The 27,977-nt window shown below is 40.8% G+C and overlaps 5 protein-coding genes, 2 long non-coding RNA genes and 1 other non-coding gene across 11 annotated transcripts in view; 5 read left to right on the forward strand and 3 right to left on the reverse strand.

Annotated features, from left to right (window-relative positions):
- The first annotated feature begins 521 nt into the window (after positions 1–521).
- Positions 522–7,000, forward strand: LOC101772618 (phospholipase D delta). Of its 3 annotated transcripts, none has more exons than XM_004956824.3 (11): positions 522–656; positions 1,420–2,485; positions 3,050–3,166; positions 3,512–3,706; positions 3,848–4,108; positions 4,209–4,277; positions 4,432–4,579; positions 5,586–5,734; positions 5,834–5,998; positions 6,087–6,284; positions 6,384–7,000. In XM_004956824.3, exons 2-11 carry the CDS (start codon positions 1,565–1,567, stop codon positions 6,675–6,677), a joined length of 2,517 nt encoding a protein of 838 aa, XP_004956881.1. In that variant the 5' UTR covers positions 522–656; positions 1,420–1,564; the 3' UTR covers positions 6,678–7,000. The 3 variants fall into 3 exon arrangements, with proteins under 3 accessions (XP_004956881.1, XP_004956880.1, XP_004956882.1); XM_004956823.3 differs by having other exon boundaries at positions 532–743; XM_004956825.4 differs by lacking the exon at positions 522–656 and having other exon boundaries at positions 2,354–2,485; positions 3,039–3,166.
- Positions 7,001–7,473: 473 nt separating this feature from the next.
- TRNAV-AAC lies at positions 7,474–7,547 on the forward strand. Its single transcript has one exon. It is a non-coding gene; the product is annotated as a tRNA-Val (tRNA).
- Positions 7,548–7,750: 203 nt separating this feature from the next.
- LOC101771408 lies at positions 7,751–9,973 on the reverse strand. 2 transcript variants are annotated; one of them, XM_004956821.3, is made up of 9 exons: positions 9,649–9,973; positions 9,482–9,547; positions 9,171–9,251; positions 9,045–9,098; positions 8,710–8,778; positions 8,542–8,604; positions 8,353–8,438; positions 8,207–8,272; positions 7,751–8,133 (listed from the first exon to the last, which is right to left on the reverse strand). In XM_004956821.3, exons 1-9 carry the CDS (start codon positions 9,865–9,867, stop codon positions 8,103–8,105), a joined length of 735 nt encoding a protein of 244 aa, XP_004956878.1. In that variant the 5' UTR covers positions 9,868–9,973; the 3' UTR covers positions 7,751–8,102. The 2 variants fall into 2 exon arrangements, with proteins under 2 accessions (XP_004956878.1, XP_004956879.1); XM_004956822.3 differs by having other exon boundaries at positions 8,353–8,435; positions 9,649–9,971.
- A 944-nt stretch (positions 9,974–10,917) lies between these two features.
- Positions 10,918–11,569, forward strand: LOC111256345. The gene is made up of 2 exons (XM_022824219.1): positions 10,918–10,992; positions 11,172–11,569. Exons 1-2 carry the CDS (start codon positions 10,984–10,986, stop codon positions 11,517–11,519), a joined length of 357 nt encoding a protein of 118 aa, XP_022679954.1. The 5' UTR covers positions 10,918–10,983; the 3' UTR covers positions 11,520–11,569.
- Positions 11,570–12,642: 1,073 nt separating this feature from the next.
- On the forward strand, positions 12,643–17,681 carry LOC111256270. The gene is made up of 3 exons (XR_002676289.1): positions 12,643–12,915; positions 13,864–13,944; positions 17,485–17,681. It is a non-coding gene; the product is annotated as an uncharacterized LOC111256270 (long non-coding RNA).
- Positions 13,409–20,193, reverse strand: LOC101777800 (glutamate receptor 2.8). Its single transcript, XM_022824029.1, has 5 exons — positions 19,799–20,193; positions 17,246–18,573; positions 16,528–16,831; positions 14,585–14,991; positions 13,409–14,099 (listed from the first exon to the last, which is right to left on the reverse strand). Exons 1-5 carry the CDS (start codon positions 20,154–20,156, stop codon positions 13,572–13,574), a joined length of 2,925 nt encoding a protein of 974 aa, XP_022679764.1. The 5' UTR covers positions 20,157–20,193; the 3' UTR covers positions 13,409–13,571.
- Positions 20,194–21,105: 912 nt separating this feature from the next.
- LOC105913694 lies at positions 21,106–22,801 on the forward strand. The gene is made up of 2 exons (XR_001163284.2): positions 21,106–21,340; positions 22,450–22,801. It is a non-coding gene; the product is annotated as an uncharacterized LOC105913694 (long non-coding RNA).
- Positions 22,012–27,977, reverse strand: part of LOC101778207 (glutamate receptor 2.8) — a 7,383-nt gene continuing 1,417 nt past the window's right edge. The window contains exons 2-5 of the mRNA XM_004959408.2: positions 25,914–27,250; positions 25,180–25,483; positions 23,625–24,031; positions 22,012–22,682 (exon numbers count right to left, since the gene is read on the reverse strand). Coding sequence (XP_004959465.1) covers positions 22,221–22,682; positions 23,625–24,031; positions 25,180–25,483; positions 25,914–27,250 — 2,510 coding nt within the window. The 3' untranslated portion in view covers positions 22,012–22,220. The remainder of the gene's footprint in view (positions 22,683–23,624; positions 24,032–25,179; positions 25,484–25,913; positions 27,251–27,977) is intronic.

Raw genomic sequence — 27,977 nt, forward strand, 5'->3', positions numbered from 1 at the left:
CATGATACAAAAACACTTAGGAACAATCATCGGCCTGGTGCATATACGATGATGAATAGAAAATGTTCTATAAAAGAGAGGTTTAGTCTATTTTGTGACCAGAAGAAGAGAATCACATGTCTAGCACAATATTTTAATCTTTTGTTCGTGGTGCACAATCTTTTTATTCACATTATACCATTTTTTATTTGTCATAGTTAATTTTTGTTCGCAAAAAATAGTCATTTGTTGCTTATTTATCCGTATCTAAATAAATTTTTAAAAAATATTATCGAAACATAGCTAAGTGAGATCTTATTTTGATAATCTTATTGTAAAAATATAATGGTACAATTAAAACTTAATTTGAATACTCCCTTTAAGAGTTATGATTTTTTTGTTTTCCAATTCACATGCACCGGCCACGTTATCATTTTTTTCTTAGGTTTGCAATGCATGCATGCATCCTACAACTATCGATTTTGTCGCCTCTTGCGACATATAGATGCACCCCTCGTCTCCCCGGCCCGCTCGGGACCCAAGCTGCGCGCTGGACGGGGCGCACGAGCGCCCCCGGTCCACGCGACTCCACCGGCGCCAACCCCCTGCCACCTGCACCGCTCGTTGCCCCCGCGAACTCCGCGAGGGGCGGGGATGGCCAGCCAGGGCGTTAATCGGTTCGCTCCATCCGTTCCTCTTCACTTCCCTTTCCCTTCTTGCTCGCGCATTCTCTCTCCTTCTCTCTCGCTCAGGTCTCCGATTGGGTATTGTTTCTTCTCTCCTAGCTTTAATTAATCACTGCATTTTTCATGTTCAGGTATGTTAGTATCAACTAGTACTGCTAAATGCATTAGCAGTTCAGCGATAATTCTGCATTGCACATAGAGCCATTTTTTTTTGCCTTTGCTCTATCATAATCTCACCTCCAGTTTAGTCCAAGATGTTAGATACATTGATTTGGTCCCTTTGCTTCCTATGAATGTGGAATCAAATTCTTGCTACGAATGGGTTGCTGATGCAAAAGAGATTGGACCAGTGAAAACTTGATTACGCAATTGGGTTGCGAATCTAGTATGAGTATATTAAATGGGAGTAGGGACGGAATTATGAATTTGAGAGGCTTATACAAATAGACACAAGTGCAGAAAATATAATTAGTTGAAGTTTGGGGAATCACCATTTTTTTTTTACTTTGATCCAATGCGCATATTCCGCACCCAGTCAATAGGAATTGGGATATTATGTTATTTAGACCTTCCTACTCCTTCTGGGACTTGCCTAGATTAGAAATCAAACAATTGAAACTGAATGCCATTGCATAATCATGGGATTCAGGATTCAGGCCTTAGGGTCCCTGTGGTAAACATTGCAGAATGCCTCCTATCTTCATTTTTTGTTATGTTTATGAATGCATATCCTGAAATTGAGTACACTCTGCAGGTTCCTTCTGTATTTGGATAAGCTATAAAGGTCTCAGCACCTTTCAATGTGATGTGATTTGCGAAGGATGTGTTCTCCAGGATAATGACAGTTTAGTTTCCGGTTCATATTGTTGTCTGGTGGATTTTGATCATACCACGATACAATGGGGAAACACTCTGCTGAATCTGGTGTTAGTATGCTCTTGCATGGAGACTTGGACATACAGATAATTGAAGCAAAATGTCTCCCCAATATGGATCTCATGACAGAAAGGATGCGGAAATGTTTTACTGGGTATGGGGCTTGCAGCACCGACTGTGGGAAGGCTGATCCACATCCGGACATGAGGAAGATCATTACTAGTGATCCATATGTTTCAGTTTGCCTTTCAGGAGCAACAGTGGCACAAACTCGAGTCATTGCCAACTCGGAGAACCCTAAATGGGAGGAACACTTCTATGTTCAAGTTGCTCATTCAGTTAGCCGAGTTGAGTTTCATGTAAAGGACAATGATGTTTTTGGGGCAGAGCTTATCGGTGTGGCTTCAATACCAGTTGAGCACATCACACCAGGTGATATGGTCAGTGGCTGGTTTCCAATTTCTGGCCAGTACAGTAATCCTATGAAGCCATCTCCTGAACTGCATTTATCTATCCAATATAAGCCAATCGACATGAACCCATTATACAAGGATGGAGTTGGTGCTGATGGCCATCAGAGTGTTGGTGTCCCAAATGCTTATTTCCCTATTAGGAAGGGTGGTATGGTCACCCTATATCAAGATGCTCATGTTCCTGACAATTTCCGACCTCAAATTGAGATCGATGGTGGGAGGACATATGAACAAAACAGATGCTGGGAAGATATCTGTCATGCAATCATTGAGGCTCATCATCTTATCTACATAGTTGGCTGGTCCTTGTATCATCCTGTGAGGCTTGTAAGGGAATCAACAAAACCTGTTCCTAATGGAAACCCACTAACCATCGGGGAACTTTTGAAGCGCAAAGTTCAAGAAGGAGTCCGTGTTATAGTGTTACTTTGGGATGACAAAACGTCACATGACAAATTTCTTTTGAAAACGGTAAGATTCTTTCCACCACCAAAAACTATTCATTTCAGAATATCAGAATGTCAATATATCAGTATTACTTCACTGTTATCACGTAAACGGTTGTCAAGTGGTAGACACTAGACAGATAGTAAATGAGGAGTAGATAGTACGCTTTTCTAATTACTGCATGATAAGGATGAAAATGTAATAACTGAAAAGGTAGAGATATTTGACCATACGTAATTCTCTTCCCTTATGGTCAATGCCCCTGGTGTCTCTCAAGAACCAAGCTGGTAAGTTCAATTGTTAAACTATCTTAATCTACATAATATTATGCATCTGTTTTTTTCATTCTTTGCTCTTTTGTTTTGTTTTTTGGGTTTATTCTGTACTTTTTATCTTTTTTTCCTATCTTAATATAATGATATGCAGTCATCCTTTGTGTTTGAGAAAAAAATTATGAACAAGATAAATGCCCACAGAACCCAAACTGCAAGTTTCAGTTGCAGCTCCTGTTGTTTTGACTACAAGAGCGTGGTTGCTACTTTGTTTGGAGAAGAATAATCTGATAGAAATGATGTAGGTGGAATGCAGGATGGGCTCATGAATACACATGACGAGGAAGCTCGCAAATATTTCAGGCATTCTGGTGTGCATTGTGTGTTGTCTCCTCGCTATGCTAGCAACAAACTTAGCATTTTCAAGCAGCAGGTTTGGATATTGTTTCTCCCTTGTGGTCACATACACATACACTAAATTGCTACATTGCTCGTTTCAAAATATCAAGAACTCATTCTTATACATTGTCACATCCGCATACACATACTCTGTTGGAAAAATAAAACTCACATTCGCATTGTGTATGAATTCTCTTGCAAAAAACCTTGGTTAGTTAAAAAATGATGATATATTGACTAGCTTACGGAGGCATTCATAATGGAGTTGGTGGATTGGGAAGTTACAAGTTGTAGTTCATTAGTCCTACTTATTTTGTTATAACAGTAAGTTCTGTAAAATCACACTCTACTATCTTAAAAAGCAAGTTTTCTTCTCCAGGTTGTAGGAACTTTGTTTACACACCATCAGAAATGTGTCATTGTAGACACTCAAGCCACAGGAAACAACCGAAAAATAACTGCTTTTATTGGTGGTCTAGACTTGTGTGATGGCAGATATGATACACCTGAACACAGGCTTTTCAAGGATTTGGATACTGTTTTCAAGGATGATTTCCACAACCCCACATTCCCTGTAAGTTCTCTACCATCCATTATGTTTTTCTCTCCAGCTATGTTGCTGACTTTCTACCAGAATTTTGTACACTAGTGTTGACACAGTCAGCATCATTTTAACCTGGTGAAAATTTGAACATCGTTCTTCCAACAATCACAGGTTAATAAGCTTGGACCCAGACAGCCATGGCACGATTTACATTGCAAAATTGAGGGTCCTGCTGCATATGATGTACTTACAAACTTTGAACAGAGATGGAGAAAATCTGCAAAATGGAAAGTCAGTGTCAGAAGAGCCGTAAGTTGGCATCATGATACATTGGTAAAAATAGATAGGATGTCATGGATTGTTTCGCCCTCTGCAGATGAATTAAATGCACATGTTTGTGAAGAAAATGATCCTGAAAACTGGCATGTACAGGTATGATGAGTTATTCATATTGACATCAAAGATGTACCACCTCTATGTGATTACTTAACTAGGTTTTAGATAGTTGCTTTACCTTCTCTTATTTGGCTAGGTATTCCGATCAATTGATTCAGGATCTGTAAAAGGATTCCCAAAACTTGTTCAAGAGGCAGAATCCCAGGTACGATCCCTTTTGACGTGTTGAAAATTGTAATGGAGTGTGATTTTTTTTAAAATGGAGACTAGCTATAATAAAATTTAACATTAAAATGCGAACTTTCTGTCTGAAGATTGGTCCTTTCAGTGAGATATTATTTTACCCTTTTGTTCTGCAGAATCTTGTCTGTGCAAAGAATGTACAGATAGACAAGAGCATACACAATGCATATGTTAAAGCCATCAGATCTGCACAGCACTTTGTCTATATTGAAAACCAGTACTTTATTGGATCTTCATACTACTGGTCTGCACACAGAAGTGCAGGTAATAAGTTGACTGTTAGCTACACTAATATTTTTGTTTTGTTCTAGCTTTGTTCTTAACCCTCCCATTTGTATTATCATTCCCTCTACATCAAGACATGCTTTTGGGTTGTGTAATATTTGTTGCTCCACAGTTTCCACTACTAGAAATATGGTTTAGTACCAGATCTAGTTATAACAAGCGATTAACAACCCTACTTTAGCATTCTTGAGTATTGATTAAGGATCATTTGGACTTTTTATGTGTCTGAGGTAAAAAAAAACATAGATATGACTGGTTTGATTGGAAAATGTGAGAATAAAAACACTATTATGTGTGCATAGTCGCCACCCGTCCCTTTCCAGTGTTCACCATGGCTGCCGAACAGCTTCACAGAGAAACATGATTCGGTGGAGGAAGAAGATGGGATTGCTGGGCTTAGCGAAGCGTTATTTTATTTGGGCTTTTCATTTGGGCTGTGTGTTTAGCAATTTTTTTTAGAGGAACAGGAGGGGTTGCCCCCCTACTGATTATATATATATTTAAAAATTGTTAAAAAGGTACAAAAGAGCGTGTGTTTAGCACTTCTGCAGCCCATCTACGCAGCCACTGCCCATCCATATCGATTGATGCTGTCGTGGCTCTGAGAAACTTAAAGCATTGAGCTGAGCACGTACAGGATATAAAGCATTGGGACTTAAAGCATTGTCGTGGCCCGTAGCTAGTTATTGTTTAGTTGTTCTTTACTCAACTTGTTCTATTTGTTTCATTGGTCGTTAATTGGGTTAGATAATTTTAGAAGCACACTGAAAATAAATTAAGTAAAGATGTTGGATGTCGCTGTAGAGGTCAGAGAACATGGTTTTCTTTTGTATATTTATGTCTGTAGTGCGAGTCCGCCCCACCTAAAATTCTAAGCCAGCTACGTACGCCACCTACAACATGGTATTACCATTTGATGCATTTTTTCTAAGTAAAGATCTGTTAAGGCCAATCCAACTTATGATTTGAATTCTCATGGAAACAGGTGCTGAGAACCTAATACCAATTGAATTGGCCATAAAGATTGCAAGAAAGATTAAGGCAAAGGAGAGATTTGCCGCATACATTGTTATACCAATGTGGCCTGAAGGCAATCCGACAACTGCTGCTATGCAGGAGATCCTCTATTGGCAGGTTTGTTCCTCGTCGTGGTCGCATTTTCATTGAAAATATATGATGCGCTGTCTTTTCATCCTGACGTCTTTTTTCTTGCTTCCATTTGATCACTTCAAGGGGCATACTATGTCACTGATGTATAAGATTGTCGCGGACGCTCTCCGAAAGGAGGGTTTACATGAAAGGCATCCACAGGAGTACCTGAACTTCTATTGCCTTGGCAAGCGTGAAGTCTTGAGTGATGTTTTGGCGACGAACAATTCCAATGAGAACTCCGCACTGGTAACTACACTTCGTTCTTGAATGAGTTGCTCAAATGTGTGAATTAGATATGTTTTTATAAAGATAGACTGTGTTCCTTTTCTTCCAGCGTTTAGCCCAGAAGTTCAGGAGGTTCATGATCTACGTGCACTCAAAAGGGATGATTGTTGACGATGAGTACGTGCTCATCGGATCAGCCAACATAAACCAGAGATCCATGGATGGCTCACGGGACACGGAGATCGCCATGGGCGCATACCAGCCTCATTACAGCTGGGCTGGAAGGGGCAGTCCTCCAAAAGGACAGGCACGACCTTCCTCTCTATGAAACTCTTTGCTCAATATCTAGAGCTGCAGCTCATAAGTCATGACACAAGCGCCGACTGCATTGCTTGTTCATCTGCAGGTGTATGGGTACAGGATGTCTCTTTGGGCAGAGCACCTGGGCACGGTGGAGGAGTGCTTCCGCCGGCCGGAGTCCGAGGAGTGCGTGCGACGGGTGAACCAGATGGCGGATGACAACTGGGCGGGTTATGTCTCACCGCAGATGGTGGATATGAAAGGCCACCTCATGAGGTACCCGGTGAGGGTCGAGCAGGACGGGAGGGTGGGGCCGTTGCCGGGGCAGGAGATCTTCCCGGATGTCGGCGGCAAGGTACTGGGGACCCACTCATCGCTCCCCAATGCACTGACAACGTGAGGTGGATGGAGCTTGAAGGTGGCACACGATCGAAGAGCTGAAGCTGCTCGTCTGCATTATTTCAAGTGGTTGGTACTTGCTGAAGTTCAATCGTCGGATGTTTAGGCTGGTGGTATGTATATATATGATGAATTTTTTTTTGCATAATACAATGTTCTTTGGCATTGCAGTTCGGTTGAGGCTCAATGCCATCTTTTGTTCGGTTTGTTGGTTTTTCATAGTTGTATAAGCATGTTGAACTAGGTAACCGGGCTGCTTGTATGTTCCTGTGGCAACTGGCAAGGAAGTAAAGATCAAAGAATGCGGCTCGCTTCTTTTTTAGATATATCATGTTCAGGACAAGTTAAGTGGTTAAAAAGTATGTCTTGTATTTAAGAAATGGAGGGAGTGTCTAAGATGATTCAGAGACTACTAATAAGTAAATGTTTTGCTTAATTGGCATTTGACAACATCTGATTGAGGCTAAAAACCTTCAAGGATGATTACCGATATGATGGTGTTGGTACACATGATGCCATCTGTTTGAATCCTGTGGTTTCAGTGAAAGATGTTGCAACTTGCAAGGAATGCAAGGACATATGTACATGCACGAGAGCAACAGTTCCAACGGCATTTGCCAGAATGTTCGCGCAAAATCTTTTTGGGCAGGATCTGTTAATTTGGAGGCAGATCGTCCTTTTTTGTTCGCGGTAGTACCAGTGTTACAGTCGTTTAGTTTCCGAATTGAGGATAACTTTCAGATAGTAATATTCATTAATTTAATTTAAACATCTCATAACAGATTCTGAACATGCAAGGTTTCGTGGTGTAGTTGGTTATCACGTCAGTCTAACACACTGAAGGTCTCCGGTTCGAGTCCGGGCGAAGCCAAATTTCCTTTATCTTTCCTTTTATTTTCATTTTCAAACCCAAGAATCCGGGCGTATGAGCCAGGTTGGTTTGCTGTCAAAATTTTGGCATTTGCAGCAAACCAAGCACGCTCTATATTTCCAAATTTAAAGTCAATCGAAAGAGAAGTTTGTGTCCATTTTAAACTTTATAAGACTCTGTCCAGGCAATATAGCTTGTGGAAATGATAGGGTAATGTCACTTCATTTTCAGATTATCGCATTAAAAGGACCTCGTACAAAAGAGTACAAGTAAAGCACTTGTTTTTTGTACATGCTTGTTTACACATTACACGGGCCTTTCTCTACGCTAACGCTACAGTATTGCTTTGATGTCTCTGTTATACAAGGAAAACTTTCACATATTTTTTCCACACAATTCTGTACTAAGGAGCTGATTTTCAAGTGAGTCTCAACAGCCTAGGGACACAGAGATGCGAACAATGGAGTTGGACCCACCTCAATCAAATGTTCAACGCCTTTGTTCTGAAAGTGAAAAAAAAAAACAACCTGTATATTTCTCACCACGCCGAGGTTTTCATGGGTGCCACTTGATGCTGCATCCAACACTACAGTAATAAAAAAATGTTAAGAACAAAAGTGTGAAGAATGTAAATCAAATTTTAGATTAGCCATACGTACCTAGGTTTTTCTACGAAAGGCAATTCTTGGCCACTGAGCGCACAGTCAATTGCACGGCTTAGATCCCTGTAATATTGGGAACGAACATAAGCACAACGGGAGACTGGAAATTTGTATGTGTGCTAATACGACATCACAGAATTCACCTTCCAGTTACTGGCACATTGTTACTGGGTCTCGAATCATCAAACTGTCCATGGTAGAAAAGTTCAAAAGGCCTTCGTCCATCCTGCTGTCCGACAAAGAGAATCGGTTATTGTTTGGTTATTGCACAAGTAAGATAGCCAGCAGAGCTAGCAATTCACAATTGGGGAGCACAGGGATCAGTGTGTCACCTTTTTAAACAAGTAAAACTCTGGCGTGCAGACTGCTCCAAAAGCTTTAGCTACTTCTTGAGACTGTAAAGTGTAGTAAGAAACAAATAGATCAGTCAAAAGGAAGAACTTCAATGGTAAAAGCATTGCATCGAACTGCAGATCTTCATTGGTACGGAGCAGACAGACCTCATCATAAAGATATGGGAAAGGATATTTGAACAATTTTGCTTCTTCAGCCATGCGTTCTGGACCATCCTGCAGAATCGAAAAGGTCAATTTTCGTTCATCCAGAAAACCTGAAAAACTGCATGACACATGTCCTGACACAGGAGCATCAGAATATAGAAGCAGAACTGATTTTGTTTTACCAGATAAATCATATCAATGTAGTGCATTCCAGGTTTCGAGAACTAAAGAGCAAGCTACAATAAATGTTTGGATTCTTATGTTTTGTCAAAGAAACTCCTGGATACGGACATAGCAGAAACTAAGTAAAGCTCTCTTCAGTTGCAACTCCTAACCTGGGGATGTGTCCTTATTGAGTTCGACGATATGGCAACAGCACCAAGTCCTTTCTGCATTGTATCTAGAGGTCATCACAAATATAAGCAGAAGAGAACGTTCTCCCAGTTCTTCCAAGTTCTTACCTCCATGTAGAAAGAGGTGAGTTTTGCAATATCCTTTTTCAGATGTTTTACAAATGGACAGTGATTGCATATGAACATAACCTGAAAGAGGGGAAATTCAAGCGACAGTAGGTTCACAATGTAAGCAAATGCGGAGATCTGACAGTATTTTTTTTTACAAGACTACAGGTGGTGTGAATCACACAAAGCAAAAAAAGTGTTCTATTCATTCACAATTTTATACAGGTGATGAAGAGAGGTGTTTCTTCAGTCAAGGAACAAGCTGCAATTAGACACATTTAGCACAGATTATACAGGAAAAAGTCACTGACCAGCAGTGCAGGGTTGCCCTCAAAATCATCCAATGTCCAGAGCTTCCCCGTCAGTGGCTCCGGGAGCTGTACGCCCACCACAAAGACAAAGCAGCCAGCCAACCACACCAGCATCAGGCTCAAATTCCGACAAAGACCTTATCAAGAACCTGTGCTGACCGGCATACCTCGAACTCCGGCGCGCGGAAGCCGACGGCGACGCCGGTGGTCTCCGTCCTGGCCATGCGCACCCGGAGCCGGCGCCTGCCCGCGGCCGGCGGCGAGGCGAGGGAGCCGTGCGGGCGGCGGTGGCGGGGCGGGAGCGCGAGGAGCCGCGCGCGGGACGAGGAGGCCGCGAGGGGGGAGGGGAGGAGTGAGGCCCGCGCGCCGGCGACGGCCAGGGACATGGCGCGCGCTGCTCTGCTACGGCGCTGTAGGCTGTGTGCCTGTGCGGCTGCGGACTCGCTGTGTGGCGACTGGCGAAGCGGCAGCAGAGCAGCAGACTCGGTGGCGACTGTTGATGGCCCCGCAAAATGGGCTTTATTTTTTTTGGAAAGAAAACTTTGCAGAGTGAGCTCAAATAATTTTCATATTTTTTTATTTTCTCATACTTTATTTTTCTATTTCCATATTAGCATATCTTTTAATAACAAAATTTTATTTTGCAAGCAACCCTTTTGACTCGTCTTGGTCGGTCCACCCGGTTTTTCACCGATGGTGTCGCGTGGATCCCGACGGGGGCGGATGGCGCCGCCGAGAGGCGGCATAGGAAGGAGGACGGCGATGTGAAGAGGCTGCGTGGGGAGGAGGATGGCGCGGCTGGGAGGCGTTGCAGCTGCAGAGGTGAAAAAAAATGTAATGAAAAAGAGGATGATAGGTGGGATCCAATGAATGACAAATGGGATCCGATGCTGATTGTGGCTAACGGTGTTAAAATAGCATCCATCATATTTCTCTCAACCTCTCTGACCAAACAAAAAATTGGAACGGATCCATCCCTTCTAACCAAACACGAGATGGGTCGAATCCAACCCAGAAAACTGGGATGAACCCAACCCGTATACTTGGTCCCAAAACCAAACACATGCTAAATGTTAATTACTTGTTTGTTTATCTCTGTACATCTTCATACAATCAACACCCTACACTTGGTAAAGTTTTTTCTGGTGTGACGTGGGGTTGTGATACTTTAGGTTTGGACCTTATAAAATTCAGGTATTGTAGGCTGAAAGCTCAGTTCCTCATAGGGCCACGTTTGAGAAAAAAAAAGATATCATAATGTCCTCTTAATTTTTTTAGTTCTATTGTCAAATATTTCACCATTTAGTTCATTTGCTACATCGAACCTTCATGGCAGCAGGCTTGCTTGTTACCTTTTATTGAAATGCTACAATTGAGTTTCCTTCATTGTTCATCATCACCTAGTAATATTAAATATTTTGTCGAAACAGGCTGATGGTGCACTAGGCGTGGAGTCAATCCATTTTTCTGAACACTTCATTTCTGTGCTTACCACCTTCTGGATGCATGCAGTAAGTGATACCGATGTATTCTCCTATAATAATAATAATAATAGTAATAGTAATAGTAATAAATCTTATGTGCTGAATAGCCATTAAATTGCAGTTTTTTCCCGCAAGAGAAGTATCACAATATGGTCAACTGCAAATAAGGACTGTGCGTAGCGCCTGAGAGTATTTGTTTGTTTCAGCAGCAGCAGTCGCTCTACGCTTCAGCAGACGAGTTCCAGGATCTGATCAAGCAGGTCCTCTCCTGGGACATCAGGTCGATCTCACAGCGGATCCGCCCCCACCAAGTGAACATGGAAGGCAATGCCGATGCCAATTGCAGCAGAGAAGCTGATGAGGACCACGAGGGCACAGCAAGCTCAGGCGTCGTCTACCACCTCCATCTTGAAGGCATTGATGTGTCGTACAGGATAGACCAAGGCTCTAACATCGTCGTCGAGGACGCGGCACTCCTTCCCGGTGCCATGGGAAACCAGAACCGACATGGTTACTTGGTGTGGAGGGATAAACTTGGCAGCGACGTTTCATAGCATGGCCATTCGATCTCTCTGCGTTTTGTTACTGTTTGTAGGAATGCCGTGTGCAGTAGGATTTGAATCTGATTGTTTCTAATCTTTGAATTGGATTTGGAATGTATTCTCTCCATCTCAAATTATAGGTTGTTTTGGCGTTTTCAGATTCATTCCTTTAACTATGCATCTAGATATAATAAATCTTACGACTTATAATTTGGAACTGAGGGAGTAGAATTTTTTTTCCCACTGATTTGTGCGGGAGTCCTAAACAAGCTCGCTCTGGTTTCCTGATGTTTCCTTGTGCACGAGCCTTTGGTCAGCCACTCCAGAGCGCGGTTGCCATGTCTGGGCAAAGTAAGCAGGATCGTGGGAATGCGCGGCCGACGCTGAGGAGCGAGCCGAGGTAGCAGCCCAAGTGTTTTAATTAGCAGCAGCCGATGAAGAATGTGTGCCGCACTCCATTCCTCGCCACCGGGAATGGAGGATGTTGCCGGCACAGCATATTTTCACAATGTCTCCGGTTCGGATTGCAATTAATAATTGCGATTCTTTCTTTGCATGAATCCGTGTGTTAATGTACGCAATTTGGCGTACCGGAAGCATCGGATTAGGTGAGCTCTGCAAAGGCATTTGCGCAAGATTGCTATTGGGGATCGTTTCAAGTGTCAAAAATGGATTCTGTATGTCTGATAAGTGCTTGCTTCATCAACTCAGCTATTTTTGTTTGCTGAGAGGAGCTCTCTTCTTCCATGGGGGCAGGGGTGTCTACAAAGGGTGCGATTGGAGCAAAATTTCTACGTTTCTTATGGTGATATCAAATGGAACCCCAAGGCTTCGTTTGCGTGTAAGCTCAAGTAATTATGTTACCACTGTCCAATGCCAGGTTTTACGCTTGATGCTATTGACCACCAGGGTAAAAGGATTCAGCAGCTCTGAAGTTCAGGTGGGTTTTGCTTTACAGACTGATGGCTGTTTCACCACTGTCAATGACAATGGAGCCATTCATAACTGTGCTCATATGTGGACTTCTGTCGGATAGGTGCTCCGCTCCATTCTGTTGTTCTTGCAGGCCATTCTTCTCTGTGCCTGCTCCATTCTGAAGTTTGAGCCGATTAAAAATGGTGACATTGTTTGCATTTCGAGAGTTGAATGCTATACAGTAACATGAGGCTAGTGGATGCGGTATGCCGGTATGCAAGTATTTGTGAAATTGTGATAATGCTCAAGTGTTTCTTATAACTTGCAGTGTCTGACCAGTGGGCGACACCGCGACAGAATTCTCCTCGTCCTCTTCGCGCGCGCCTCAAGACTGACGTCTTCTTGGATCTCCTGCCCGGCTGCCCCCCGCCACCGCAGCCCCGCTGGGTACCTCGACCAAACCCCGCCACGCGCGGCAGACGACCGAAGAATCGTGAGTGCCCTCTTGCTACTCCCTCGAACCACAAGCTCGATCGGTGGCCGGCTGCAGCTGCAGTTGCTTCTGCTTCCCTGACCGGCTGGCCGCCTGCTCGCTTGGTTTGCCTAGTGAACCTGAAACTCCCGTGGCGCTGGCAGCCGTCCTCCGGGTGCTCATGATTCGCTTCGTCTGCGTAGCAACTAGCACGTGATTCCGTAACGTACGTGCGTTGGGGTTAAGAGCTCGAGATGTTGATGGATTGGTGCGGATAGAGTGTTGTGCTGTTGGCTGAGTTGATGCAGTGCAGGTGTTCGACGGAATGCCAACCAGATGATTCTATTTCTTGCTCGTGTGTGTGTGTTTTATATGTATTATGGGATGTGGCTTCTCTAAAAAGTAGTGGGTGCGGTTTGGTACCATAGTAACTTTCGATCAGGTCAGTTTCTGCATAGGCAAATTTCAAGTTGTTATCTGGAGATTATTTCAAGTGTCACAATGGACTCCTGACTAACAGTCCAAACCATGAAAATGCAACTTTATTCACTTGCAAGTTGGGTAATCAGCTCTTGACAGGCTGTTAACAAAAAACCTCTTGACTCCTAGGATTTGGTGAGTTCATTGGCTTTTGGGACTCAGATCATTGCAAGCTAGTAGATAAAATAAGCTCAACTTCACGTGGATTCTGCTTGCAAAACAGTGCTTGGTTGACCCCTGCGAATGGCAGCCGAACCATCGCAAGCAGCTGTGCTTGTGTTTGGATTTCTGTCATACACCTGTTCTGAACCAGTTTGCTCATGCAGCCGTTGGTTTTCTTCCCCATCTCCACTAAACTGGACACATTCCTCAGTTACTACTCCTTGATTTCCTTCTTGAGGCTCATTATTTTCTTCATCTGTTCTGTTTTTTCCTACTTGCTTGTTATCATTTTGCATGAGTTTTGTTGACCTATGCTGCTTCTTGTAGGCATAAATTATCAATGCTATAAAAAGAGAAGAAGTTGAAGCAGCTCCAGTTAGGATGAATAGTCCCCTAAAGTTGGCAAAGGTGAGGCTGCTTGAACCTGTGACAGGACCCACATTCTGGCAGTCATTTTGGTATCCCATCCATTTTTTCTCAATTTGAACCATAGTATCTCCCCCTGTTACATTGAGCATTGCCTTTGAGATGTCACCAAGTAGAGGATTTCCCTTTGCAAGTGCCTGGACAAAGAACATAGCCATTTTAATAACTCATATGCAACAATGACAATGGTGGTTCATGTCTTCTCTTATGCAATGGTTAAATAATACTTCATTTTTGCTTGTGTCAACTCTAGATGTTTTGATAAGGCACAAGAATTTAATGGGCCATGAAAGGCCAAGAGAAGAACTATAGGATGCTGTCTTTCACATGAATGCTATTCTTGGCAACTATGACAATGGTGGTTCATGTCTTATCTTATGCAATTATGGTTCAATAACACTTCATATTTGCTTATATCTAGAGACTAGACATTTTGATAAGGGACAAGAATTTGACAGGCCATAAAAGTCCAAGAGAAGAACTACATGATGTTGTATTTCACATGAATGCTATGTATTTTTTTCTTTTTCTTTTTCTTTCAAATAAACCAACTGATGAACTCATTCATAGTATCTCTAGAAATGTAGTGCAAAAGAAGCATATTAGATGCAATTCAACTTACATATCCAAAACCTGCAGCCTTATAAATTGGTCCAACCATAGTGTAACCTTTGCAGTGGTTTGCAAGGAACAATTTAATGTATGGAACTTCATGCAAGAGGGCAGCAATACCACCATTGCTGCTTCCTCTTGAAAGTGCATTATGAAAATCATCAGGGGTATCATAGGGCTTGATCTTGGATCTATCAAAACCGAGTTCTTCCAGAAGTCCCTTGACATATGAGCCACGATGGTATCCTACAATTTCTCCACGTTTTAGTAGTTCTTGGATATCATTTACAGTAGGTTGAAGCTGTTGTACAGTCAACATTGATGTCAAGTTTGCTGTGTAACTTGATGTAACTACCAGAAGAAAACACAGCCATACAATCATCACTATCCGAGATAAAAGGCGTTCCACAATCTCTTCTGCAGCAACTATGATAAATTAGTTAACGTATTTTATATCTGCAATATACAGATCATAGCAATTTTTTTGTTAACATTTTGTAATTACAGGACTGTTCACTGGTGTGAATATTCCTTGGTATAGTGTGGGACAACCATCATGCTTGCTCTCTCTTTTGCTTGCTGTATACGGAGTATTACTTGCTACAGATAGTACAAAGTTATCCAACATATATTAGCCATCGTTTTTCTTTTTGTGGGAGCCATTTTAAACCTAAATTTGAATAACATTTCCCACCTTTATGATAAAGCAGATCATATACGTCAATCATTTACTAGTTGTAGGCTTGTGGCTAAAAAAGTTTTGTCCACTGTCAGTTTCATGTTGTACTTTTGCTGTGCTGACTCTCAGCATGTACTACAGCGCCATTTAGCAGATTAGAAATTGTCACATACTCCCTCCATCCCAAATTATAGGTCGTTTTGGCTTTTCTAGGTTCATAGGTGTTTTTATGCATCTTGACATACACTACATTTAGATGCATACAAACACCTATGAACCTAGGAAAGCCAAAACGACCTATAATTTGAAACGGAGGGAGTATATTTTATGTACTTAGCAAAAATAGTACTAAGTAACTAATGCTACTACACACTATGGCCACCAGTTTGGCAGCAGCAGCTTACGGATAAAGTTTGTTAGTAGTTTTGCTAGCAAATAGGATTGATTAGTTATTTGGATAAAATTTATTAGTAGGTGCCTGGTGTATAAAGGCAGCCGATGAGTCCTAGGTTAGGCAAGCAAAGAACAAACTCAATCCACTTAATTAGGTTACTCAGAGCCTCCTTCATGAGGGAGTGCTTCCTCCCCTTGCTACCTTAGTCCCTTATCTACCACATCAGGCTAATTACTAAGGATAGTGTACCCTAACTGCATAATAAGTCACCACTAACTACATGCTTCCTTACTCCAGGATCCAGATCTCACAAATATGTTACAAAGAATTTCAATATGTTGTGAAAATTCATTTAGATCCATGTTTGGAACATAAAAAAGGCAAAATAACATAAGCTCCAAATATGTAGTAATCTTGCTACTAGATTGCAGTTAGTTGATACTCAAATTTCCATATAAGATAGTAGGTCAATAATTTTTTGTGAATTTTTTGGATATTAGGCTTTGTGAAAACCTGGTGATTTTGGATAAATAATTCTTGTTATAACATGTTTTGCAAGAAAACTTAGTAGTAAATAATTGCAGTTAGAAGAGACTTATTAGCATAATTGCATTGCGTCAGGGTTAACATATAACACAAATTTGCCTACATGTGCATGATCTTTCTTCGTATCTGATTGCAATCTGTAATTTTTTATTGTTTTGATTTTCCTAGTTTGAGTAAGATAGACCCAATATCTGTTTGCTAACCAGTAACCACCAATGTGGAGTACTCTTAGTTACATTATGAACATCCCATGTATATTTCTTAGATTTATACTAAATGTTGCATTTCATGATAATTATGAAGTAAAAAAACTAATGTGGTAAGTGTACTCAACTCTCTTCAAATAGGGGGAAAAATATCATAATTCCCAGCTGTCTGGGAATTGTTCCACGGACATGCTTGTTGTTGCCTAGAAACTCCAATGATAATACCACTACACCAGTGTAGATAAAGAACACAATGCTCCCTAGCCACATGCCAGGTGTTAGTGGCTTCAAGAAAATCCATGTGTTCTTTTTTACACTGTCTTTCACAGGAACCACCATTGCTATCCCTGATTCTGTGTATGGCACAGTAAAGTCAGCATAGAAAGTTCGGTTATACCTGATTGTTATATCTCCAATTACTATATCGTATACCTGCAAGGCAAACATGTAGTTGACTAGTTAGAACAGAATGCTGGGTTAATGTCTTTTTATTAAAAATAATAAATTAGTGTCATACTATCACTCAATAAACAATGGCAGTATATGTTCTTCTCATAAAGAAAATATTTTTTTTGTGATAGCTTCTTGCATTTCCATTGAGTTCTATACTCGATAGTCTAGGATCATGCAACCGGTGTTATGCAACTAATGTAATTTTACCCTGGAGAATTGTATAGCATGCCAATTTCTCTGTTATGATTAACCAAAAAAAGTATAGAATGAAATCAGTGTACATGAAAAACTATGTGCTAGTTTGGCTGGTGCTTCAAGGCTCCAATGATTTACAGTTTACTACTTACTAAAGAAATTCAAGTAGGTTGTATTTGGTCCTAGACTTATTTGTACCTTAAGATGAACTTGATAGACAAAATCATCATAGCTTCCACTACTTGTATCCTCTGGAGAACCAAATAATACATATTCATAAGGCACTGCATATGGAAGTATCTTTACTGCCTCTTCAAATACATCCACTGAAAGCCCAGTTGCTTTAGTTGCACCTGTGAATTGATCCTTCTCAACCTTTATAAATTGTTGATATCCACTTGAGCGTACACCAACTCGAAGTTTCTTCCCACTTGCAGGAACCTCAAAGCCTCGAGGTATGTCTATGGATTCTCCTGGCCAGATCACAGGATTAAGATCTGGCAGTAAGTTTGTTGTTGATTGTGATTGATTTAATCTCCGTGAAAGTCCATTTTGTGCTTTCCAAAATCCAATTTCTCTCCATCCTCTCCCAATTATATTTATTATTTGAAATGTTGAAACAGCAAGCTGCCTATCTGAAAGGTCAAACCTGCCACTCAAACCTATAAATTTACTCTGCAAGATTTCCTTCAAGAGTTCTGGACCATTACTAGATGTTTCCAAGGCTTCCAAGTCTGTTGATTTTTGTTTGGATACTGGTTTTCGAAATGTGGCATTGGCAAGTCCAACCTTTTCCGCAGCTTGTGCTACTGCCCAGATTGTATCATAGTTCCAGAGTCCAAATATGTTCAATTTCGGCAGTGGATCAGTCGGGTTGTCAATTTGGTACCTAATATTCCACCTTGTAGTGAAGTTGTTCAGTTCTGTTGATTTGGGAACATAAAAGTGGATACCCAAGGCACCGTTCATTGATTCCACGACAGAAGGATGCAGAGAATCTATGAGATTGGTTACTCCACCGGTTATGATCCATACATATCCTTTTTTCATCATTCCTACTTCTTTTGCCTTTATGAAGAGGGTGGAGGCCAACGCCGAGGACATGTGCACAATATAGACCCTTGTTTGCATTGTCATTAACTTGTATAGTTCTTTGGTAATTTGTTCACTAGTTGCTGACTGAGGAATCACACTGCGGTAAGGAACATGCACACTATCTTCTTGGAGGACATCGATAAGGTATGGTATGATACCTCTGCCATATTCAGTGTCTTCATAGATAGGCACCGCCTTTCTCCATCCATATGCCTTGATAGTTGAGGCAATGCAGCTCACTTGTGCTGAGTCATTTAGTGTTGCTCGGACAAAATATGGAAGACTGCTAGGGGATAGAGTTGGGCTTGTTGCAGTGAACGAGATGATTGGAACATGACTTTTAGTTCCGAGGTCTGAGATAAATATAGCTTGTGAAGATTTCTCAGGACCAATGATAGTTTCTACTTTGTAATTTTCCAGCAAGTCAAGAGCTGTAAAATAGCACAAAGATAAACTTTGGTAGAAGATCATCATTATCAATGAGATTATGAAAATATAGTAATTTGCACAATAAAACCCTTCAAATAATTGGAGCTGAATCTTTGATTAGGAACATGATAATCCATGTTGCAAGGATGCATGCCACAAGTGAAACACAATCATAACACAGATGAATTTTGTCCCTAGTCCAAACAATCAAAACAGTTTTGATAGCCGCTACTTGCACAATCAGGAGGTATTCACAGTTTGTCTATTTTCTACAATTTTTTTGGAACTTGTTCTTTTTTTGCTAGGTATAACTGGTTGCTACGTGGGGTAGGCACTATTCCCCACCGAACCGCAAAAGGAAAGGCACCAGCGGTGCCACGAACACACCACGGGGTGGCTATCTGCCGGATTGATAGGGATTAGTCACCTTTTGTTAAGAGAATCACTCATCTTGTTAGATTGATTGGTACCAATTACTAGGGAGAATTGCACTGTCTGGTAACCATACAAACCAAGTCAGTGTACTCATTGCAGTAATCAAGGAATGAAACAATCTTCTCCTGCCTATTTCTCTCTCGCTCTCTGCTTCTCCAATTCCACCATAATGTAATGAGTACACTGGTTAATAATACTATTTTATCTAATTCTAGCTTTGTTCTTAATTACTTCAAGTATATCATATTAGAATAACATCTAGCAATATTCTAACCGTTCCTTTTTCATCATACATCATTGGCCAGTTCTGACAAACTGCAGGAAATTTGTCCAGATGCAATCCCAATGGTAAAGATCTAATAGGAACTTTGTCTTATACATCTTATTAGGAACAACTAGTTATGACATGTCCTGATCTTTTTTTTTTTTGCGAAACCTTCCTGATCTATTTGTTGAGAACCATTCATTTTCACTAATGAAGGTTGCTTGTCCCCACATGGAATGGCCAAGATTCTTCATGTTTTCTTTTTCTTTATGCATATTGCTCCTTTTACATCAAGTTTATATTGCAATGCAAACACTCTGGTCATGCCTCATTCTGGCAGCTTCTTTGCATGTTTGCTCTCCCATGGCCACTTAGTCATGCTGAATGAATTTGTATCGATTTATGCTTTAAATAAAAGGATTGTGCACAAAGCACAGTTGGGCAATGGTGCGTGCAACTTTTAATTCAGCAGCACAAAAGTAACAGGTAAATGGAATTGGCACACCGCAAGGTTTTAGAACATCTACCTTGAGCTGCAGCCTGGACATCATCACTCGTGGAATCCCTGATGTGGAGAACAAGCTTTGTGCTATAGTTCTGGTGGGCAGCATAGAAGTCCTCTAGAGCCAATGAAATGCTGGTAATTGCTATTTTGCCGACCAAGGACCCCAAGTCAAGGATAACTCCAACATGGACCTCATGTGCTCCTCCTCCAGAAGCATTTTGTGCTACACCAATGCCAGCTGATAGCAAGAGGAGCAGGATGACTCTGGTTGCTATCTCCATCTGGGGAGCTGCCAGGTTTGCAGAATCTACTTGCAACCCCGTATCAGTTATATAGACTGTTTTAGTAGTCTCTTCCCGAGGTGTTTCTGCCAGCACCATGAGCTTGTTTAGTTTGTCCAGTACAGTGTTGCTTCGAGCTTACCAATCACTTGAATATTGAATGATGATGATGACCTAGATATTGAAAACTTTGTTGTCATCAATTTGACAACCTCTTGATTTTTTCTTTATTGCAAGTTGTCATATCCTGGACATGTATTTGTCGTTACGCTTTTACTAATCAACTGATTATTGATAGTTGATCACATTAAAAGGAATGCAGCAGTTGACATTCATTGGCATGCCTTCAGTTTGGCTGGGTCTCACCACCAATTTTCCTTCTCAAAGTCAGTTGCTTCTAGTCCACGCAGTTTCTGTTGGCAAATTGTGATGGTTAACTTGACTGAGCAAAATTAAATGGTGTATGCTGTTTTGACTGCCATTTGATACTTACTACCTCCATCCTTAAATATACAGTAACGTTTATAACAAGTTAATTAGTTCAAAAATATAAAGTTAAACTGGTTGTCCTAGACATCATGTATGAGCGGAGCTTCGGAGGGAGTATTTACTTTTGCGATCGCAGCGATAGGTGCCATTTCACCTTGGCGAAGAGGTCCTCCACCTACAGCGTGACCTGGCCACTATAAATTCAGTTTTCTCTCTTGTTAGTTGGTGTAAGGTGCAATTTCGAGGCAAGGATCGGTGCGAAGGTCAAAGGAGATGAAGTAAGCAGGCAAGTTTGTTTATTTCGAGTCAAATACTGGACCATGCTCTCAGAAAAAAAAAGGGGATGAAACATGTTGTAACCCAGAACTTCTTTCTTTGTGTTTGTCAATTGTCAGTACTGCTACCCTTTTCCTTTTTAATTTCTACATTTTTTTATTTTAGTGTTTAAAAATATATGTCCAAATAAAAAATTACAGATCCATATATAGCCATTTGAAACATCTCCGCTTGAATTGGCGGAATATCCCTCGCAGGCTTGCAGTAACCGTACGTTTCCCTCCCTTCGCAGAACATCTTAAAAAAAAAATCATAATTCGGTTTATGGGCCGTTGAGGGGCGAAAATGTATGTGCCTTCCACTTAGCAAAAACTTTCGGAGCTTGTGGTTCGGTCTCCTCTCTACCTTGGCGTTCGCGCCCGGCGGCCTGGCGGCTGCGGCGCCACCGCGACGACCATCCCGTGGAACGTGACGCAGTACGCATCCGGTAGCTGCTGCGGCAGCGCGCGGCGGAAAAGGTACAACGCAAGACCTACTCGATCGGCGAAATTTGATCTGTGTCTGTCCAAGTTGCCGTTTACTCTGCGCGCGAGTGGTGAGATTACCTGATCCGATGTGGAGCATCATCGTGTGGTTGAATTCACAGTGAGCATGGGGTTTTGGTTGGGAATGTGGAGGGCCTGAGAGTTTAGTGTGCAGGCGAGGTGTTTGCTAGAATGCCTGTGTAGACTGAGGGATGTAGACTTAGAAGATATGACTTATGAGGTTATCACCCCATAAAAAACTATTGTGAGAGTCCATTTTCATCCTCAAATTCCAAAGTCGGACAGTGCGATGTAACCAACCTCGACTCCAACTGTGGTCCACCTCTCTTGCTGGAGTCCGGACCTACCAGAGTACCAGATGACACTGGTATGAGGGTGGTGCTGAGGATGTGAGAATATTATATTAGCTGCGGGCATGCCCTTTCAGGGATATCAGCATGGTAAAGGGGTATTATCCGTATATGACAAGCTATATGAGGTCGTGGCTGGTGTGGCTGTTGGCCGGAGTCCATTTTCCATATCGTAGGAACGCTGCAATCTAAGGACCAAAATGGATGGAGTATTTTAGGGGTTTCTACCTTAAACTAAGGCCCTGTAGCAAAAATTAGCACAAAAGATCATGCGATAGAGTACATGTAAACAAGTAGGGAGAAATTGGAACCCTCACTTTCTTATAGCAGTATTATTCATAAGCCACAAACAAAGCAGAGCCATTCCAAAGTTCCAAATTCCTAATATAGGAAATTAAAAAAAGTTCTAAACCCAGTTTTACCATGTCACTTTTTTGCTTGAGCTTCCTTTTTCTGGCATTGTGAAGCAATGCAGTTCAGCTGAGCTAGTAACAAGCTGAACTTTATATGGGTACCACTCTTGAATGAAGAATTTTTTCGCTCCTATAAATGGCAGCTGAACCTGTTTCCTCTTGTTTCTGATCATTTTGATCTCTGCCTGCTTCAAGCTGTTCATTTTCTTCGACTATGCCTCTTTTGTTTCCATCTTGTGTTTTGTATTTTACTTCTACTCCATCTTTATTTTGATCACCTTGCATACTGGTCATTCGCTTGTTCTTCTTTTCATGCAAGTAAATGATGACAGCTATCAAAAGGGAAGAAGTTGAGACAACTGCAGAAAGCAGGAATGGAGCCATAAACTTATCAGTGGTGAGTGGATCAGGAACAGATGCAGGGACAATGTTGCTGTATTTGTCTTGAGATACACGCCATTTATTCCTAATTTGAATAATAGTATCCCCCTCTACTATGTCAAGAATTGCCTTTGAGATGTCTCCAAGTAGAGGAGATCCTTTAGGTAATGCCTGCATAAGAATTATAGATGTTTTGTTAGCTGATATGCTTGAGATCCAGAGATTTTCCTATTATAGGCTGCTGTAGAGAATTTAATCCCCTGATGCAATGCAAGGTAAAGTTGAATCAATGTGGCACATACTCCCTCCAGTCACTTTTGGGTTATCTGAAGTCATCCGTTTCAAACTTCGATTACAAATTACTCTTTATACGTAGACTTTTGATATTTTAAAAAAATATGTGTAGATTTGTATCTGAAACTAATATCAGAATAGTATGCTTTTCCTATGTGTTACAATTATATTATAATAAAAATTAGTGGTCAAAGTTATGTTTTGGAGACCGTGTGGATGCCCTAAATGTCGCTTGTTCGTGACTTGGAGGGAGTATATGACTTGGTAAGACCTAAGAAAACCAAGTGGCATAACAGTAACTTTAGGTGATTTATCATCATGATAAATAATAATTATCCTATTTAATTAGGAGACAGAAGTCATCATTGATTTTTATTTGGTTCATTAGTTGATGTCCAATATACATCAACTTTATCTTTTTAGCTCCTTTGCCCTTGTTTCTTCTTAGTTTTTTTTTTAATCTTCTCAAAATTGGTCTGTTTAAGCTGCCTCCATAATTTTGACTATGCTAACTTATGAGTTGGTTCCTTGCTTGTTAGTGTCTTTTAGAAAACATGTGCCCTTCACTGTTGGCTACATGAATGTACTCAGAAAATTTGCATTGCAAATACACATTAAAAAGAAAAGAACAGTTTAATTAAATTGAACTGGAAATATATTCTAGCAGCACAGAAAAAAAAACTATTGATCTGTGATGATCAATAATTGACTCTCTTTTAAGATATCATAAAAGAGCATGTGATAATTACATGAGCAATCAATAAAAGTGTTAAAGCTTTTATCAACAATTTATGCTTCCAAGTGGTCAGTATTACTTACAAATCCAAAACCTGCTGTCTTGTAATGTGGTCCAACCATAGTGTACTCCTGGCTGTGCTCTGCTAGAAATACTTTGATGTATGGGACTTCATGCACATAGGCAGCAATACCACCATTTTTGCTTCCCACGGAGAGTGCAATTTCGATTGCTTCTCGGCTATTATAGGGCTTGATCTTTGATTTATCAAAACCGAGCTGTTCTAGTAGATTCCCGACATAGCTGCCAGTACGGTAGCCTACATGTTCCCCACTTTTCTGGAGTGCATTGAAATCAGTTACATTTGTACTTAGCTGTTGTATAGTTAGAAGCGTTGTCAAGTTTGCAGTGTAAGATGTCCCAAGAAAAAGGAAGCAAAATACCCATACAATCAAAACTATCCGAGATAGGACGCGTTCCACTCTGTCCTCTGAAAAGTTCGATGAGGAATTCTAGTCATTTTCAGTGATATCAAGAGAAATATTCAGGAACTACAGAATATAAATCAAACTTAATCTGTATTGGATGGTGTGTTTTTTTAGTACTATTGTTAGTTTTGTAGGTCCAAGACTTGAAGGGTTTCTTGAAATAAAAAACTGCAGTAAATCAAATATTTCAATGAATTCCAAATAAAGTAGCAACAATGCTAAGGGAAGAAAATGCTGATTGCTTCATGGAAAACTAGGAATATTTGTTCCATCTTATGAACATGGAAGACCTGAAATAATCTTGTCCCAACCTTTAGCGTAGGACTTTATGCTCTCATTCAGTGGCTTGCATGGCTGTTGCTTTTCTTCATTTATTTTCTTACTAATAGTCTATCTGTTGGAGCATACGTGAATTTCCCACCTCTTCCCATTAGCTTAAGCTTTTGGGTTGAACTGGTTGGTGCATGCAACTCAATATGGTATCAAGGCCAGAGGTCTCGAGTTCGAATCCTGACGGGCGCGATTAAAATAAAATAATTGTAGCACACTCCAATTTCCACGTTAATGACAAATCATTACAACAGTGATAGCTGCTTCTCAGATTCAGCCACTAGTGGGTTGGAAACTACTGGCTCCAAATTCTGTTTGGAAGTAATTGCAATTACAAAGTGAAACTTGAAATTGAGATGCTCGAAAATTAACAAGATATTTTCGTAGCAGCTCATGTCATCTCAAGTTTGGATCTGTGCAATATAGTTCCTTGCCCTTTGTTTTATGCACTCCTAGGTTCAACAGCTGGAACAAATCTGATTTACTAAGTTGTCGCTGCACATTCTATCGAACTATGAACGTTTCTTGCATATTTTAATTTTTAAGCATGTTGGATTGCAGGGAATTGAACTAAGGTTTCTTCCCTATATTGGTTGTATGCTCATCTAAAAGATGCAATACCTATGTGCGGTTGAAGATAAACCACAAACAAACAGATGCATGTGTTTCCTGTCATCTATGTAGCTTGCTTAGTTTCACCAAGATTGCAAAATTATTCTTCAAGCAGATTGTTCGGCTTAATACTTTGTGTTATATTATATTTTATGCAAACCTTTTCTCTTGAAAAAGAATAAAGATATTTTTGATAATTGTACTCAACTGTCTCCAAACAGAGAGAAGAATGCTGTAATTCCAAGCTTGCCAGCAATTGTCCGATTGGCCTTTGTCTTGTTGCCTAGAAACTCCAATAACCAAACAACAACCCCTGTGTAGATAACTAAAAGACTGCTTTTGATCCACAGTTCACTTGATAGTGGCTTCAAGAGGACCAATGTGTTTTTATTGCTGCTGTTTTTGTATGGAACAACCATTGCCACTCCCGATTCTGTGTATGGTACAGTGAAGTCGACATAGGAAGTTCGGTTAGAACTGATTGTTATGTCCCCAATAGCTATGTCATATTTCTGAAACAGCACCAAAGAGAGATTAGGTGAAAAATAGCTTATTCTCCGTTACCTAGGCATGCTAAAAGACCTGGTTTATAATGTATATTCTTCTCTTCTATGATCAGTAGACAGGACTTTTGATCTGTGTTTAGGACAATGGAAATGTTTGTTCAATCTATGTAATAAAATATGTGCAAGCATCCTATGACAATGCAGTTTTTTTCTGCATTAAAATAATTCCTAAAAGCAAAATTGTCAGAACAAGTGCGAAATATGTTGTTGACCGTTTACTAAAACAAAGTATCAAAATATGGAGAAATCAAGAACTATGTACAGGTCTTGTTTAACATGTCGTCTCCCAAGTCCCAAGTAGCAAATGTTGTAGCTTATAACTTGGTCTTTATCTAAAAACTGGAAACTGAATCCTGAAATCCTATGTTCTTTTTACCTTGAGATAAACTTGGTACACAAAATCATTATAGCCTGAACGCCCTGAGTCATTATTATCGTCGAAGGCCACATACTCATAAGGTAATGCATAGGGAAGTCTTTTCACTGCCTCTTCAAAAATATCAACTGAAAAGCCACTTGCTTTAGTTATCCCTGTGATAGGATTCTTTTCATTTGTCATAAATTCTGGATACATACTTCTGTGCACTCCAACTTGAAGTTTTTTCCCACTTACTGGAATTTCCCACCCTTTGGGTATCTCTGTTGATTTTCCTGGCCAAATCACACTGTTTGGATGAGAAATTGACAGATTTCGATAATCTGTTTTGCCATGGTTTAACTGCTGTGGAATTCCATTTTCTGTTGTCCAGAACCCAATTTCCCTCCATTCCTTACCAATAACATTTATTATTTGAAATGTGGAGACTTGCAGCTGCTTGTCTGAAAGGTCAAAGTAGCCACTTAAACCTCTAAATTTGTTTTGCAAAATGGTCTTTAAGAGCTCTGGTCCATACGCTGAAGCTCCCAGGATGTCCATGCTTGTTGAGATTCTGGGAACTGCTGGTTTTTGGAATGATGTCCTATTGTTAATCCAAACCTTTTCAACTGCTTGCGCTACTGCCCATATAGTATCATAGCCCCACAGTCCAAATATGCTTAGTTTCAATGGAGGATCATTTGGATTGTCTATTTGGAATTTTCTGTTCCATTTTACAGTGAAGTTGTCAAGTTCCTCTGATTTAGGAACATAAAACTTGATGCCCAAGGCACCATTCATTGCTTCCACGACTGACGGGTTCAGCGAGTCTATGATATTGGTTATGCCATCTGTCATGATCCATACAAATCCTTTATTCATCATACCAACCTCTTTCGCCTTTGTGAAGAGTTTTGAGGCCAAAGCAGATGACATATGTACAAGGAAGACCCTAGTTTGCATTGTCATCAACTTATAGAGTTCCAGAGTGATTTGTTCACTCGATGCTGACAGAGGGATCACGCTCCGATAGGGAATGCGGACATCAATTTCTTGGAGGGCATCAATGAGATATGGAATGATACCTTTACCATACTCAGTATCTTCGTAAATAGGCACAACCTGTCTCCACCCATAGGCTTTGATTAAGGAGGCAATGGTATTCACTTGTGCAGAGTCATTCAATGTTGCACGGACAAAGTATGGAAGACTGCCAGAGGAAATGGACGGGCTTGTTGCTGTGAAGGATATGACAGGGACCTGAGTCTTATTCCCAAGATCTGATACAAAAGAAGCTTGCGAAGATTTTTGTGGGCCTATGATAACTTGCACGTTATGATTGTCCAGCAGGTCAAGAGCTGTAAGTTTCATAGGAAGATAAATTTAGTTGAAGATTTGTGCCTACATGACAATTTTAAGTACCAGAAAATTTCCTGCATTCCATGAGAGTAAAAAAACGAAAATATGGCCTTTCGTCCAGCACTCTAATACCGGTTGCAATTGGACCCGGTACTAATGTGAGCATTAGTACTGGGCCTAATGGATAGTTCCCGAAATGCCCCTCGTGACCCGATTAGTACCGGGTGAGGGTTCCATTCCGTATTAAAGCGAGACCTTTAGGGATCACGCGGTACCTTATCCTCGTGTCTCCCATACTTCTCCTCTGTGTCTCCCACACTTCTCCTCTCTCTGCGTATCCCACACTTCTCTCTCTGCGTCTCTACCCCTCCGGTTGTCTCGACCCCTGCGTCTCCCCACTCTCTGCCTATCCCACACTTCTCTCTCTGCGACTGTACATCTCAAGTTGTCGAGACATCCTAAGTGACCATGCATGGATACTCAAATTAGGGTGAGTAGGCAAAATTTCATACTAGATCTCGTAATTCCAATAGAATTATATGGAGTGCCCAAATTCGATGAAAGCCATACGCCCATATATGCGTCTTGGAGGGTGGTCATTCCTATCTGTCGAGATCCACATCCCACCTAAAATATATGGGTCCAAAGCCCAAAAAATAAAGCTATTCATTTTTAGCCTTTATAAAACTGAAGTAATTATTCTTATAAATATGTCTAGCGTGCATC

This window comes from Setaria italica, chromosome II (genome assembly GCF_000263155.2).
Source record: "Setaria italica strain Yugu1 chromosome II, Setaria_italica_v2.0, whole genome shotgun sequence".
Taxonomy (NCBI): Eukaryota; Viridiplantae; Streptophyta; class Magnoliopsida; order Poales; family Poaceae; genus Setaria; species Setaria italica.

Coding starts and splice junctions, on each gene's coding strand:
- LOC101771408 (XM_004956821.3), bottom strand. CDS start 9,867: ATGTCCCTGGCCGTCGCCGGCGCGCGGGCCTCACTCCTCCCCTCCCCC. Junction 9,252..9,481: donor AGGGCAACCCTGCACTGCTG/GTCAGTGACTTT, acceptor CCCCTCTTTCAG/GTTATGTTCATATGCAATCA. Junction 8,605..8,709: donor TCCCATATCTTTATGATGAG/GTCTGTCTGCTC, acceptor TACACTTTACAG/TCTCAAGAAGTAGCTAAAGC.
- LOC101777800 (XM_022824029.1), bottom strand. CDS start 20,156: ATGGTGCTGGCAGAAACACCTCGGGAAGAGACTACTAAAACAGTCTAT. Junction 18,574..19,798: donor TGTCCAGGCTGCAGCTCAAG/GTAGATGTTCTA, acceptor GCTATTTTACAG/CTCTTGACTTGCTGGAAAAT. Junction 14,992..16,527: donor TTTCCCCCTATTTGAAGAGA/GTTGAGTACACT, acceptor TAGTTGCTGCAG/AAGAGATTGTGGAACGCCTT.
- LOC101772618 (XM_004956824.3), top strand. CDS start 1,565: ATGGGGAAACACTCTGCTGAATCTGGTGTTAGTATGCTCTTGCATGGA. Junction 2,486..3,049: donor ACAAATTTCTTTTGAAAACG/GTAAGATTCTTT, acceptor GGTGGAATGCAG/GATGGGCTCATGAATACACA. Junction 3,707..3,847: donor TCCACAACCCCACATTCCCT/GTAAGTTCTCTA, acceptor CAACAATCACAG/GTTAATAAGCTTGGACCCAG.